Source organism: Camelus dromedarius, chromosome 9 (genome assembly GCF_036321535.1).
Source record: "Camelus dromedarius isolate mCamDro1 chromosome 9, mCamDro1.pat, whole genome shotgun sequence".
NCBI lineage: Eukaryota > Metazoa > Chordata > Mammalia > Artiodactyla > Camelidae > Camelus > Camelus dromedarius.
The window spans coordinates 36,611,859-36,626,899 of NC_087444.1; the positions used below are offsets into that span (position 1 = coordinate 36,611,859).

Sequence of the window (15,041 nt, forward strand, 5' to 3'; positions counted from 1 at the left end):
CCCCCAACTCCCACTTCTAGCCCACCATTTGCTTTGTTTTCTTTACAGCATAGTTTATCTACCAGGAGTTTTGTTTGCTTATTGGTTTACTTACACATTATGTCTTCTCTGCTCCTTTTACACTACTGACCACCTCTGCTCTGTCAACTCCATGGAGTATGCCTTTGTTAACTAATTGATGACAGGTGGATGATGCATGTTCTTTCCAGAGGATGGGAAGGTACCATGGTGGTCTTAAACCAAGCTGCTGCTGCTGCAGCCACTGTTACTAGATGAGGGTATAATAGCATTCTGTTTTTAACCCAAGCTGCCTTTCACACACATATATGTACACCTTATACACACATAAAGGCCCCTAGTTGTGTTTGGAAAAAGTTTTAGCTATGAAATGATAGCTTCAGTTGAAGATATATTACAGCTCTGTGATTTTCTTGGAAAAGCTTTTAACTTTTGAATTGCATTTTGAAGAGCAGAAGACAAGTAGCTGTGGTGTTGCTTCTTTGCACTGATCATTTCAGGTGCTCAGAAGCTTCTTCTATAGTCATAAGGGACTGTATTCGTTTCCTGTTGCTGCTGTAACAAGAGTAGTGGCTTAAAATAGTAGTCTTACAGTTCTGGAGGACAGATGTCCTAAAATCAGGGTGTCCTCAGGGTGATGTTCTTTCTGGAGGCTCTGAGGAAGAATCTATTTCCTTGCCTTTCTAGCTTCTAGAGTCCACCTATGTTCCTTGACTTATGGCCCTATCCTCCATCTTCAAAGTCAGCAGTGTAGTAGCATCTTCCATTTTCTCTCTGCTTCCATCATCACATTGCCTTTTCTGACCTGACTCTCCTGCCTCCCTCTTACAAGTACCCTTGTGATTGCATTACTCCACCCTCCCCACCCCAGAGAATCCAGGATAATCTCCCCACTTCAAGAGCCTTGACTTAATCACTTATACAAAGTCTTTATTACCGTGGAAGGTAGCATATACTCAGATTCTGGGGATTAGGACTTGGACATCTTTGGGAGGCCTCATTCAGTGTACCACAGGGACTATGAATTTTCTTTCCCCAGGCTTATCTGTATAATGATAAACCATTTAGGAATTGAAGGGGGAAAAAAAGCAGGAAAACGTGTCTATTTTCCAGTCAAACTGAGGTTTTGGTGAATCCTGAATTGACTCTAAATATTTTATGTTTTTTAAATTAAGCTCTTTAGTTTTTTAAAACCTAAAATCCATATTTATAGCTTAAGTAGCTTGATGTAAAAATCTAAAAATTCTATGGTAGTTTTATCAAAATAATTAGTTCATTTTTGAAAAAAGTATTCAAAATACTTAACTTTTAATTTTAGGTCTTTGAAAATGTAAGCATCTGTTGTTTTGGTGTAGTTACTGAGCTCCCATACACTGAGACAAAAATAGTTCCCAAATATCCTTGAGTCACTGACTAAGTAGGAAACTGTTCTTCCAGATGATTTCACTAACTTTAATAAATCAAATGGCCACATTTTTATTAGGTTTTTTAGAGTACCTACTGCTTCAATTGGAGAAAGCTTAAAAAAAAAGAAAAGAAAGAAAGAAAGGGAACACCTTTCAGCTTGTGCCTTCTACCTTCTAGACAGTAAAATCTGCACAAAAGTTATGTCCCACAAGATCATCCTTGTGTGAGAAAGTGAGCTGGTACTAGTCACCACACACAAACACACAGTGTGTGTGCGCACACCTGTAACACCTGTCAGACTTCTAACTGTCAAAGGTGAGGGGAGGGATTGGTGAACGAGACAGGGACAGTCCCAGAAACAGTGACTGGTGATTGATTGGAGAGGCTCAACAGGAACCAGGGGTTGATAAGGATGTAGTCAGTGTGTTTGGGAAGGACCAAAGAATGTTATGGAAAACTTAAGGGTGCAAGCTTTGGGATCAGATTCTGATGCACTGACAAAAGGGAGGGCCCAGTGGGCATCAGTCAGCAGCTGTGGGCATAGTTCTGAGAGGAATCATAGGAACAGCAAGCAACTCTCCTGAAGGATTATTTGGGGAGGGCTAGACTGGGCAATGGCTTTGCTGGACAGTCGTCTCCCATAACCATATGGTCTCTTGGAGGTAGTAATCAGTGGATTTGGCTTTAGGGAAGGCTGTGCTGGTCAAGCAGCATTGAGGAGAGCCCCACCTCTGTCCCTGGCATCCCAGGCCCCTGAAGCAGAAGTTTGAGTTTCTAGTAGCTGCAGGGCACATCTTGGGATATTCCATGCTGAGAACTCAGGCCTGTGACCTAAAGTCAGATGCTCTTGGCTTTGTCTGGATCATACATACGTTCTTTGTGTGTGGAAAGTGGGGCATCTTGCTTAGGAACGCTTTCCCTGTGGACACTGTAATCTTCACAAAAGCTACTAGAATTGGTGAGTTTGACAAGGATGCAGGATACCAGGTGAACAGATAAAAAATAAAATATGTGTGTGTGTGTTTCATAGCTTTATTGAGATAAAATTTACATAACATAAAATCTACCTATTTAAATTGTACAGTTCAGTAGTTTTTAGTATGTTTACAGAGTTGGACAACCATCATCTAATCTAATTTTAGAACATTTTTATCACTCCAGAAAGAAACCTTGACCCCAACCACCCACCCCCGAAGTCAATTATATTTTGATAGAATACCAAGAAACAGTTCAAAATTAAAATTTAAAAATAACATAATAGCATCAAAGGTGAAATACTTAGAGATAAATTTGTCAAAACATTGTTGCGAGAAATTAAAGAAGTCCTAAATAAATGGAAAAGTATACCAGGTATATCCGTTCATGGATTTGAATAATCAGTATTATTAAGCTATCTATTCTATCCAGATTAATCTATAGATTCAACACAATCCCAGACAAAATCCCAGCAGGCCTTTGCAAGATATTGTTAAGAAAATGAAACAGACAAGCCACAGACTGGGAGAAAATATTTGCAAAACACATTTTGTATCCAAAATATATCTAGAACCCGTACAGCTCAATTTTTAAAGTGGGTTAAAGATCTGAAAAGACAAAGGGACTTCTGGTCAAGATGGTGGAGTGGTAGGACCACGAGCTTGCCTCTCCTCAAGACTACAACGAAACCACAGCTGAATGCTAAACAACCATCAAAAAAAGACTGGAACCATTAAAAAAGATTTTCTGCAACTGGAAACATAAAGAGGGAACCACAGCAGAATGGTAGGAGGGGCATGCTCGCCATATAATTGGGCCCCATACCCCCCGGGTGGGCAACCCACAAGCTGAAGATTTGTTAAGTCGCAGAGGCCCTCCCACAGGAGTGAGAGCTCTTAGCCCCATGTCAGGCTCCCCAGCTCGGGTCCTGGCATTGGGAAGAGAAGGAGACCCCAGGACATCTAGTTTTGAAGGCCATGGGGACTTGGCTCTGGGAGCCTCATGGGACTGGGGGAAACAGAGACTCCATTCACTTGGGAAGCGTACATGGAAACGCACGTGCCCCAGGTCCAAGGGCAGAGGCAGCGATTTCATAGGAACCTGGGCCAGGCCTGCCTGCTGGATTTGGAGGGTCTCCTGGTGATGTGGGGGGACGTCTGTGGTTCACTCAGGGGTCATAAAAGCTGGTGGCGACATTCTGGAGTGTTGATCTACATGAGCTTCCCTGGAGGCTGACATCTTGGTTGGATCATTAGCACCAAGGCCCAGCCCCACCCAACAGCCTGTAGGAAAGCCTCAGGCCAAACAACATACAGGGTGGGAACACAGCCCCACTTATCAGCAGACTTCCTAAGCCACAAAGGCCTCTAGACACAGTCCTACCCACCAGAGGTCCAGGACCAAGCTTCACCCAGCAGTGGGCAGGCATTGGCTCCTCTTGCCAGGAAGCCTGCATTAGCCTCTAGTCCAGCCTTATCCACCAGGGGCAGATACTAGAAATAAAAAAACAATAATCCCAAAGCCTGTGGAAGGAATCCACAAACACATAGAAAGATAGATATGAGGCGGCAGAGGAATATCTCCCAGGCCAAGGCACAAGATAAAATCCCAGAAGAAGAAATAAGTGATGAGGAGATAGGTAATTTATCTGAGAAAGAGTTTAAAGTAATGATGGTTAAGATGTTCAGAGAACTCAAGAGGAGTATAGATGCACAGAGTGAAGTTTTTAGCAAAGAGTTGGAAAATATAAAGAATACCTAGAGTTGAAGAATAAAATCAGTGAAATGAACAATACACTAGAAGGAACCAAGAATAGACTAAATGAGGCAGAAGAAGGGATCAGTGAGCTAAAAGACAGATTAGTGGAAATCACTACTTCAGAACAGAAAAAAGAAAAAAGAATAAAAAGAAGTGAGGATAGTTTAAGAGAACTCTGGGACAACATGAAGCACTCTAACATTCGCATTATAGGGGTCCCAGAAAGAGAAGAGAGAAAGGACCTGAGAAAATTTTGGGAGAGATAATAACCGAAAACTTCTCCAACTTGAGAAAGGAAATAGTCACCCAAGTCTTGGAAGCACAGAGAGTACCACACAGGATCAACCCAAAGAGGAACACACCAAGGCACATAGTCATCAAATTGACAGCAATTAAGGATAAGGAGAAAATATTAAAATTAGCAAGAGAAAAGCAACAAATAACATACAAGGGAACTCCCACAAGGTTATCAACTGATTTTTCAGCAGAAACTTTACAGGCCAGAAGGGAGTGGCACAATATATTTAAAGTGATGCAAGGGGGAAACTTACAACCAAGAATACTCTATCCAGCAAGGCTCTCATTCAAACTTGATGCAGAAATCAAAAGATTCACAGATAAACAAAAGCTAAAAGATTTCAGCACCACCAAACAAATGTTAAAGGACCTTCTCTAATCATCAAACCATAAGAAAAGAGAACAAAAAGAAGAAAGAGGGGAAAAAAAGAGAGACCTACAAAAGATTGCTTTGGCTGTTTAGGGTCTTTTGTGGTTCCTTATAAATTTTGGAATTGTTTGTTCTGGTTCTGTGAGGAATGTTCTGAGTATTTTGATGGGGGTTGCATTGGATCTGTGAATTGCTTTGGGTAGTGTGGCCATTTTGATAGTGTTGATTCTTCCAGTCCAAGAGCAAAAGAAATCTTTCCATTTCTTTGTGTCATTTCAGTTTTCAGAGTATGGGTAACCTCTTTGGTTAAGTTTATTTCTAGGTATTTTGTTGTTTTTGATGTAATGGAAATGTCTCTGCCAATTATAAAATTCTGGTTTTTGAAGTGAAAAAAAAAGTGAATTAAGGGCCACAAATGGCAAAATATCCTTTTTTATGGGTGAGTTGTATTCCATTACATACATACATATATGCTGCATCTCCATTATCTGTTCAACTATTGATGTACATTTAGGGTGCTTCCATATCTTGGCAGTTATAAATAATGTTGCTGTTAATAGCAGGGTGTATGTGTCTTTTTGAGTTAATTCTTATTTCGTAGTTGGCTTTATTCCTTTGATAACTATGAAAGTTTAAAAAGTGAAAGCTCTAAATGTTCTTAGAAACAATGAACAGTACATATACGTAAATTTAAAAATATATATGCGGTTAAAAAAAATGATCTATCAAGCCATGAAAGACACAGAAGAAACTTAAAAGACATATTACTAAATGAAAGAAGCCAGTCTGAAAAGGCTACAAACTGTACAATTCCAACCAAATGACATTCTGGAAAAGGCACAGCTACAGAAACAATAAAATGATCGTGGTTTCCAGTGCTTTGGGGGGAGGGAGGGAGGGAGGGAGGAAGATGGAGCACAAGGGATTTTTAGGGCAGTGAAATTATTCTGTATGATACTATAGTAGTGGCTACATGTCATTATGCATTTGTCAAAACTCACAGAATGTAAAACATCAAGAGTAAACCCTAATGTAAACTGTAGACTTTGGTTGATAATAATATGCCCTTGTTGGTTCACCGATTGTACCAAATTTGCCACACTGATGAGGGATGTTGAGGGTAGAGGAGTATATACGTGTGGATGGGGAGGGCTATGGGGGAACTCTGTGTTTTCTGCTCAGTTCTGCTGTAAATCTGAAACCGCTCTAAAAAAATAAAGTCTTTTTAAAAAAAAGATTTGAAAAGACAATTCAGTAATTTTCTAATAAACTGATGGTAAATAAATATATGAAAAGATGCTCAACATCCTTGGACATTGGGGAAATGCAAATTGAAGCCATAAGGATATTAGAGCCACTTCATGCCTACTAAAATGTCTAAAAGAAAAAGAAAAAACCAAAAACAACTGACAATACTGTGCTGATGATAATGTGGAACTCTACATTGCTGGTGGGAATGCAAAACAGTACAGCCACTTTGGAAGACAGTTTGGCAGTTTGTTATCAAGGAAAACGTATTTTATGACCCAGCAATACCACTTCTAAGTATTTACCCAGGAGAGATGAAATCATGTATCTGGACAAAGACCTGTATACAAATATTTATTGGCTTTATTCAAAATATCCAAAAATTAGAAACAACTAAATGTCATCATCTGGTGAACAGATAGAGAAGCTGGTATATCCATACAATGGGGTGCTACTCAGCAATAAAAAGAAACAAAGTACAGGTACACCTAACAATGTGGATGAATTTCAGATGCATTATGCTAAGTGAAAGAAGCCACGCACAGGACACTCCATATTTTGTGATTCCATTTATATGACAGTCTAGAAGAGGAAAAACCATAGAAACAGATCAGATCAGTATTGCCAGGGACTGGTTGTGGGTGGAGTAGAATTGACTGCAGAGGCATGAGGGAACTTTTTGGAGTGATGGAAATGTTCTGTATCTTGATTGTGGTGGTGGTAACATTTGTTAAAACAAATTTGGTAAAAATTTGTTGAATTATCAGTTAAAAAGGAAGAATCTTATTACATATAAATTATACTTCAATTGAAAAAAAGTTTAAAAAAAACCCCACCATGATACACCTCAGAGTTCAGTTCAAGTCCCTCTCCCTCATGAGGCTTTCCCTCACCACCTCCTTGTTGCATGGCAACATGTTGCATGGCAAGATAAGTCCCTTCCAGGGCACTCATGGTTTTGGTTCCTTTTAATCACAGCTTAGGCTCTTTATTCAGTAGGGCTGCCTCAGCTCCTCAGGGACAGTGACTTGCTGAATTCACTGCTCATTTAGCACAGCCAGACCCTGTCCATAACCAGCTCTATGAGAAGCCAGCCGTGCTGATGAGGTGGCAGGCTGGGGAGAGGGGCTCAGCTTCTGTGACTGTTTTGTTCCTCTCATAAGTACCTCTACCCACCTCTGGCTTACTCTTCTCCTACAGGTTGGGATAAACACTCCTATGGTTACCATGGCGATGATGGGCATTCCTTCTGCTCCTCGGGGACTGGCCAGCCCTATGGTCCCACATTCACTACAGGAGATGTGATTGGCTGCTGCGTCAACCTCATCAACGGCACCTGCTTCTACACCAAGAATGGCCACAGCCTTGGTGGGTACATAGGGGACCTTGGAGGGTCTGCCCTGTGGAGCCACTTTGGTTGGTGAGAGGCTTTAAAGCCAAAGCAGTGTTGTAGATCCTATGCTGAGCTCTGGGGAACTGTAGCCTTTTCTAGGCATTAGAACCCTGCAAGGGGAAGGGTGGGTATAAGGCATTCTCTTTGTTAATCCGTCCGGTCAGCAGCATTTATTGAGCCTGAGTCAGTGCTAAGAGAGCAGCAATGTTGTGGTTATGCTCCTGGCCAGTGTGACACTCGTTGGAGCAGGGTTTAGGGTTGGTGAGAAGTTTGAGGGGCCTGAGTACATACTTGACAGTGGTAGTGATTTGCACGCCTGTTGCCTGGGCCCAGACTTTGGCAGGCCCTTCTGCAGGGTTCTGGTTGCTATGGAGCGACGGTGAGGGCTGCCCTAGTACAGGAGGTAAACAGATAGGCTGGAGTCAGATGGAGCCAAGTCTCTTCTGGCCTGTTTGTGGTTAACAGACAGCAACTTGGACAGAGTTATATTAAAAATGTCCCTTTGGTTAAACTGCAAAGGATGGACTGATTGGAGTAAGGGCCAGGGAAGAGGTAGGTGGCCTGAGGCACAGCAGTGGTGATGGGTGCAGGCAGTGGAGAAAGGCCTGCAGAGGCCCAGGGGTGGCACAGAAGGGCTTAGTAGCAGATGGGGTGCACTGGCAAGAAGGGAAGATGGGAAAGTAGCTGGATTGGTGCTGTCAACGAGGAGCAGCAATCAGTGGACGGTCATGGGAGCCTTGGAGGAGCAGTCCTGTACACATGTAGAAATTTAGGATTGGAACTTAAGAGAAAGAGGAACTTAGGCTATTCTGATGCCCTACTAGGGCTGACTGGTATTTCGCCATTGAGTGAGAGGAACCCATGGCCAAAGTATCCCTGAGGTGGTACCTAACGGCTGGGCCTGTCTGCCTGGGTTTGCAAAGGTAGGTTTCTGATCTAGCAGAACCCTACCAGCCAGGCTGACCACAGGCCTTGCCAGGAAAGGGAGTTGGGCATTTTACTTGAAACCCGATGCCTAGGAGGCTCACTTCCCCTGGTTTGAGGGACAGTTAAAAGGTGGTTGCTACTCCCCAAATCCCCTCTGTAAGCTTCTCCAGGAGATGAACCTGGGCAGAACTGAGGAACCTGAGTGGCAATCAGGTTTACTAGCGGCTGAGGCTGAATGATCAGGAGCCAGCATTCTTCAACAGGGCAGTCGGATGCCACAGCCTAGAGCGGACAACCAAGAGCATAGCACAGACACTGCAGAGCTGACCCAGGTGCATATCCAGAGAAACTCTGAAATCCACGGCCACCTCGCTGCAGTTACTGGTATCCAGCCTGTGAGGAGCTAGCAGCTGGAGGGCAAGGCCAAGGTCTCAAAATGACTCCTCCCTCCCCACACTGTTCTCTGACTCCAGCTGTTCCCTATCTCTGGATTTTTTCTGCTGTCAGAGTCCCAGTGACCACTGTTAAGGGCTCTTACTCCTTACCCAAACCCCCCTTCACCTTCCCCTCCAAGCTAGGCCCAGTGCTGCCACTCTGCTCTGGATACCCACCCTCCTCACATCCCTTCAGTTTGTCCACACTTTGCTCAGAGCACGGCTCCTGCCATGGGACACAAGGTCTGGGGCATACCCTACTGTCCCCTCTGCACCTGCAACTCTCTCCTCTGGGCCCTGAATTCTTTGTCAGTCATCCCTAGGTCCCTAAGGAGCTTATGGCCACGTTAATGTCAGCCCAGACCCTCATGCTGTTTTTAAAAACTTACCTCCCTAGTACATGTTTTTATAGACCTCACACAAGACCTCAGGTAATTGTAATTAAACCTCATTGTGACCTATATTACCTGTTTTTCTAGCCTGTCAAGATCTTTGGTCTTGCTCGTTCTAGCTCAAATATTTGGTATTCTTTTCAGCATTGTATTAACATAAATTTTTATAAACATGTTTATGTGTGTTTTCATCAAGATATTGATAAAAAAATTGGAAGAGGACAAGGCTGAGATTTGAGTCCTTCAGCCTATAGCTTGTCCAGGTAGACACCAGCCATTTAAGAATCCCTTCATTATATTAGTTTGAAACTCATGTTTTTCTGTCTTGTCCACAAGGATACTACTGAGACCTTACTAAAAGTGGTTATGACTTGTCCTCTGCCTTTTCTAGACCACAGAATTTAATAGAAAGTCAATGAACTCTTAGTGGTATACTACTTGATGAATCTTTCTAATGACCTTGTTTCCTTTCCACAAGCCAGCTTATCAATGTAATGTACTTCAGCATCTCATGTGGAATCAGTGAGCCAGTCGCTGCTCTCAAACCACAGAACCTTCCTCCCTTTAGAGAAGCAGAGTGATGTTTCCTGCCTTTGGCCTCCCTACTCCTGGTACTTTAGGGTCAGGCCTGCAACTGGTTCCCTAGTGCCTATCACAGGGCCTGGCTTGATGGAAGGATGAATGAGCACTGAGTGAATGAAGATGGGAGACTGATGTCTCACCCACAAGTAGTCAACATACTTGCAGAGTCATTTTTATACAGATCTGTGCTCTCTCACAAGCTCTTTATACCCTCAGCCTCAGTGGCCCCTGACCTATGTCTGTTTGGCTCAGGACACTTCTTATCAGCAGGTTTGAATATCCTGTTTGCATCTTGGATCTTTACCTCGACCTTCTCAGATCTTCCTATAGGCCACCTCAGATCTTTCCATCATAATGGCCTTGCAGAGGCTCCCAGAGACCTGCAGGGCTTGAGGGAGCAATGTTATCCTTATCCAGTGCAATAGGGGGTAGAGTAGCCTCTTTCCTAATCCTCCTGGAAGCACCTCAAGGCCATGTCCTTCCTGAGTGCCATATTGAGCTAGAGCTGGGCAAGCCCGGGTATGTTGTCCCCTGCCCAGATGTGTGGCAATTGACTCATCCTGTGGCACAACTGCAGCCAGCTTGTACCTAGACCTCACAGTTTACAAAGCAGCTTTCACAGAGAATCTGTTTCTCCTTTCTTCTTGAGGTATTGGGATTATCATTACCCTCTTTTTTCCGATGGGTTCTGAGAGGTTGGGTAGCTTGCCAAAGGTCACACTGCAGATAACTGATGGAGCCTGGCTCCCCCTTCTTCCAGAGTTCTGTGGGCCTCTGCATGAGCCTCGGAGTATAGCAGCAGTAGCCTGGCCACACTGAGATCCATGAGGGCAGCTCCCACGCAGACCTGGAGGGTAGACATTGAGATCTCCTCATGGGTACAGAGAGGCTTCCAGATTCCATCCTGCTAGTTCTTTGATGCTGACTTTGCATGTGGGGCTCAGAAGTGGCCTCAAGCAGGCAGATCATGGAGTTTATGAGCTTCTTTCATTGAGGAGCCAAATAGCCCAGTAAAGAATGTAAACAATCTCTCTGTGCCTTGGTTTTTTCATCTGAAACTAGTGTGAGAGACAGTATACATCTTCCAAGATTGTTCTGAGGATTAAATTCTTCCTTGTAAGACATGAGCCCAGTGCCCAGCACAGAGGAAGCATATGGGTTGTGCTGGTGGCTGTTAGGATTCTGACCCCAGGTTTACTGGGAGACCTGTTGTTAGACAGTCACCTGTTCTGTCTTTCTGGGTTTTGATTTCTTTTCTGGATGGAGTTGGGGGAGCAGACTGGGACTTCTAAGTAGTCAGTGGTTTGAAAACTTCTCAGGCCAAAAGCTTAGGAGTTTCTAGAAGATAAAAGGATTTATCTAAAAAAATGGGAGGGCTATGAGTCCTGGGAGAGTCTCCTTTGGCCCTGAGTCATTTCTCAGTGCTCAGGTGTTTTTTTTTTGTTTGTTTTTTTGTTTTTTTGTTTTTTTGTTTTTTTTGTAGCACATATTTTGAAGCCCCTCTCTTGCTCAGACCTACCCACATGTTTGTGGTCCTGCTCCCCTCTACCCTCACTTCTGATTCAGGACTGAGGTCTCTCTCTTGCCAGGAAGGTTTAGAGGGTACACAGGCCAGTGTTAACCTGGGCTTTGTCAACTTGGAATCTCTGGGGACTCTGGGCAGATACGGGCTGGAGATGGGCAGCTGCCACCACCCCCCTAGCCTCCACTGCTCTATCAGCTTAGAGGTGATATTTGTGCCTAGGGGTGAGTCCAGTCCTACTAGTTTTTGCTAGTTTTATGACTGTTGGCAAATCATTTAAGGGGTTAAATGAGGCTTACTTTTCACTTCTGTAAAATGGGATAAGAAAGCCTGCTTCCCAGGGTTGGTATGAGAATCAGATGAGGTAATGGATAGAAAATGGCATGCACAGTAGGTCTCCATAAATACATGTTGGATCAAGAGAAAAATCAGGCCTGGAGAGACCTCAGGGTAGATCATTTGGGTTTAGTCCTTTCTGGAAAGTTTTCCCTGAGAGGGTAGAAATGCTTTGGGCAGATACCCAAATATCTGACTTCTCTTCTGGCCAAGCCACTCAGCAAAGGAAGGTCGGGATGTAAACCTACCAGTCCTTGGCCTGTGCTTGGCCTCCACCTTAGGGGAGATGTGGCAACCAGCCCTCCCCCAGGCATTGTGATGGACCCTCTGGGGGCCTGCAGAGGCATGGGAAACCAAGTGGCCTGATGACTATTCCTTTCTCTCCACAGGTATAGCCTTCACAGACCTCCCGGTAAGTACTGCTGCTGGATCTCCTGGCTCTGAGTCCCTGGGGGCTGACTGGGATGGGGCATGGTGGTACCTGCAAGTTCAGGGTGTGGAGTCCTGCCCTTTCCCCAACCAGGGATGTGTACTGTGCCATCAGGTTGAAGGTACCAGTAGGGGTACCTGCCAGCCTTCCTTTCTCTCCAATGGCAAGGCCTGATTGTCCTCTATAACTTGTAACAGGTGACAGTGATTTGTGGCATTTCCAAAGGCAGCTGGGAGGGGGAGGAGTGCAGTGTGGGTAGAGATGAGGGTAGCTCCATGGCTCAGCTGGTCTGAACTAGTTCTTTGTGGCCTACAGCCAGTGGACCAGTGTGCAGAGTATAGAAAATTGTTCCTGAAGTGTTAGGGAGACAGGTCTGAAAGCCAGTGCCCCAGGGGACTGAGCCTGCTACTATGCAGGGTGCCCCTGAGCCAGAGACATGAGCTTTATGGGGTTTTCTCCTCTTGGAAAAGGGTGGTATCCTGCTGGCTTAGTTCAGGGCTCATCCTGCCTCCTGCATCCCAGTCCTTCTTTATTATGAGTCATCACAGGCCTTGTCATATGCAGGGCCTCCACCCAGAATGCTGGGAGCCTGGCCTGGATCTATGTGTCCTGGCTGGGTTCTGGAAGGAGGAAGGGTTTGCTGACTCTGGGGGCTGCTTTGGGATCCTGGGCACCCCTATGGAGCCCTTGGAATAAGAAATGCCCTCGTGATCTGAGGGGCTTTCTGAAGCCCAGACTGCAGCACCTGTTAGAACTCCTATCTATGGATCAGAATCCTTCCCTTCTATCTGGAGTCCCCAGAGAGGGACTGTGGTCTTAGGCAAAGAGAACAAACACAGGAGGAAAATTCTGACCCTGAGTGGGGAAGAGCCTAGTATGGAGATGTGACATGAAACAACCAGATGCGAATGTGGCAGTATGTCACCAAGTACTAGAAAAACTGAACCCAGTGTGCAGTTAAAGGCACATGATACTCAGAAGTGACACGTGGCCTGAGGACGGAAGGTGAAAGAGAAGACAGAAGGCCCAGGGACAGTGGGGAGGAGGCTGGTGAGACATTGGGCTGTGGCAGTGGGAGCCATAGGAGGCACTGAGTGAGGGTGAGACCTGGCAAAAGCTGGTCAAGGCAGGGGAGAGATGGGAAGCGGGGAGCCCTACACCAAGATCCTCCTCTTAGTGAGTCTCAGACAGGAAGGACAGCAGCCTTTCTTTACCCTTTCCCTGTGTCAGGGGGTCCAGACTACTTAACCACCTTGGCTGCCATGCTCTCCTCTTCCTCCTCTCCTTTCTTGTCTCCCCCCCCATCCCTCCCTGCCCCCTCATATACCCCTTTTTTTGTGGCAAAGGGATCCCTTGGTCCTGGATCTTTCTGAGAGGAGCCATCATCTACCCCTGCAGCAGATCTTCACAGGCACACCTGCAGGGTCGTGGTGCACGCCCTGCCTCTCTGTGCCATGGCCGAGTCCTAAAGGGGGACCTTGGCCTTTGCGGACATTGTAGCCTCTGAGGCAGGGCAAGAGACTCCATGTTGAGCCTGGCTTGCTTTTTTTTTTCTTTCTCCCCTCAAACTTTGGGACATAGTGTCTCTGCTAGGGAGGTGGGCAGAATGAGGCTTAGCCCTACCTCCCCCAGCCATGCCACAATTCTCTTAAAGCCAAAGCAACAGCCTGCAGGAGCCAGCGCCTTCCCCCTCTGCACCGGAGGTGAGATGAGGCCAGGCCCTGCTGCCCCGTTGCACTCAGGGCCCAACTGACATTTCATTCTCCTCCTCAGGCCAACCTCTACCCCACCGTAGGCCTGCAGACACCTGGGGAGATTGTGGACGCCAACTTTGGGCAGCAGCCCTTCCTGTTTGACATTGAGGACTACATGCGAGAGTGGCGTGCCAAGGTCCAGGGCACTGTCCACTGCTTCCCCATCAGTGCCCGGCTTGGCGAGTGGCAGGCGGTGCTGCAGAAGTGAGTGCCCCGCTCCCGCCCTTACCCAGCCCTGCCCCATCCCAGGGGCCTTACTCTCCTATAGGCCCCTGTACTGCTAACAAGCTGCTCTTATGAACTCCAATGGGTAGTGTTCCTTCTGGAAAGCACTCCCAGGTTGACTCTGCCTGCTGCTCTCCTGCTCCTTTCTTAGTTCAATTCTCCAGAGCTGCTCCTAGTTAAACCTTGCCCCCCTCAACTGGATCAGAAGGCCCTGTATGTTATATCACTAGCAGGGCTGTTTTCCTTCCCCAGGTCATTTTGCAGAGGATGTATTAGGACGTCCTATGGTCTCTTCCTCTGTGGACTTTTTTCCCATCATAGAGAGTATCCCTCATGCCATGACTGGCCTCAGGTCACCTCTCAGGGTCAGCATCCAGCTAAGTCTCTTGCATCCATGGCAGTGATGGTGGGAAGAGAGTTCTCCCTAGGGCCAGCCTAGCTGGCTCTTGACTGATTAATTCCCAGACTCTCCTGGGAGCCAGTCTTGCTGAGAATCCCAAGGTATGGGTCTCTTTTCCACTTGCCAGTTGTAGGCCTGAGTGAGGCAGTGGCCCATACCCACTCTGCCAGGAGATGGTTAGCTTGTTAGCTTGGCTCGCAAGTGTTGACAGAGAAGGGCTGGGCTTCCACTAGCCCTGGACATTGCCCTGCAGACACCAGGGTACCAGGGTCTGGTGGGTGGGGGTGGGGTGCACACTAGGTTCTTTGTGCAGCCTTCCTTTCTTGAGGGATTGATACTGAGGCAGGCCCTAAGGGAGGTCCGAGGCAGGGGCTCTGTGGCCAGACCCTTCTCAGGAATAGCAGTACTACTACGTCTTGTTTCCAGCCCCCAGAACTCGTAAGAAGCTCTTCCTCAGAGGGCCAGCACGGTGCCAGTCCCTACAGCAGACTTGCTGGGACAGACAAGGGGAGAGGTGGAGCTGCCCCAGCTGTGTGGGGGAGGGATTGATACTCTCAGCTGACAGGCCCTAGG

General features: G+C 46.0%; 1 protein-coding gene across 1 annotated transcript in view; it reads left to right on the top strand.

Annotated features, from left to right (window-relative positions):
* RANBP10 (RAN binding protein 10) overlaps positions 1 to 15,041 on the top strand; it is a 60,241-nt gene that overhangs the window by 35,703 nt on the left and 9,497 nt on the right. Inside the window, exons 4-6 of the mRNA XM_010979274.3 lie at positions 7,274 to 7,441; positions 12,049 to 12,071; positions 13,863 to 14,047. Coding sequence (XP_010977576.2) covers positions 7,274 to 7,441; positions 12,049 to 12,071; positions 13,863 to 14,047 — 376 coding nt within the window. The remainder of the gene's footprint in view (positions 1 to 7,273; positions 7,442 to 12,048; positions 12,072 to 13,862; positions 14,048 to 15,041) is intronic.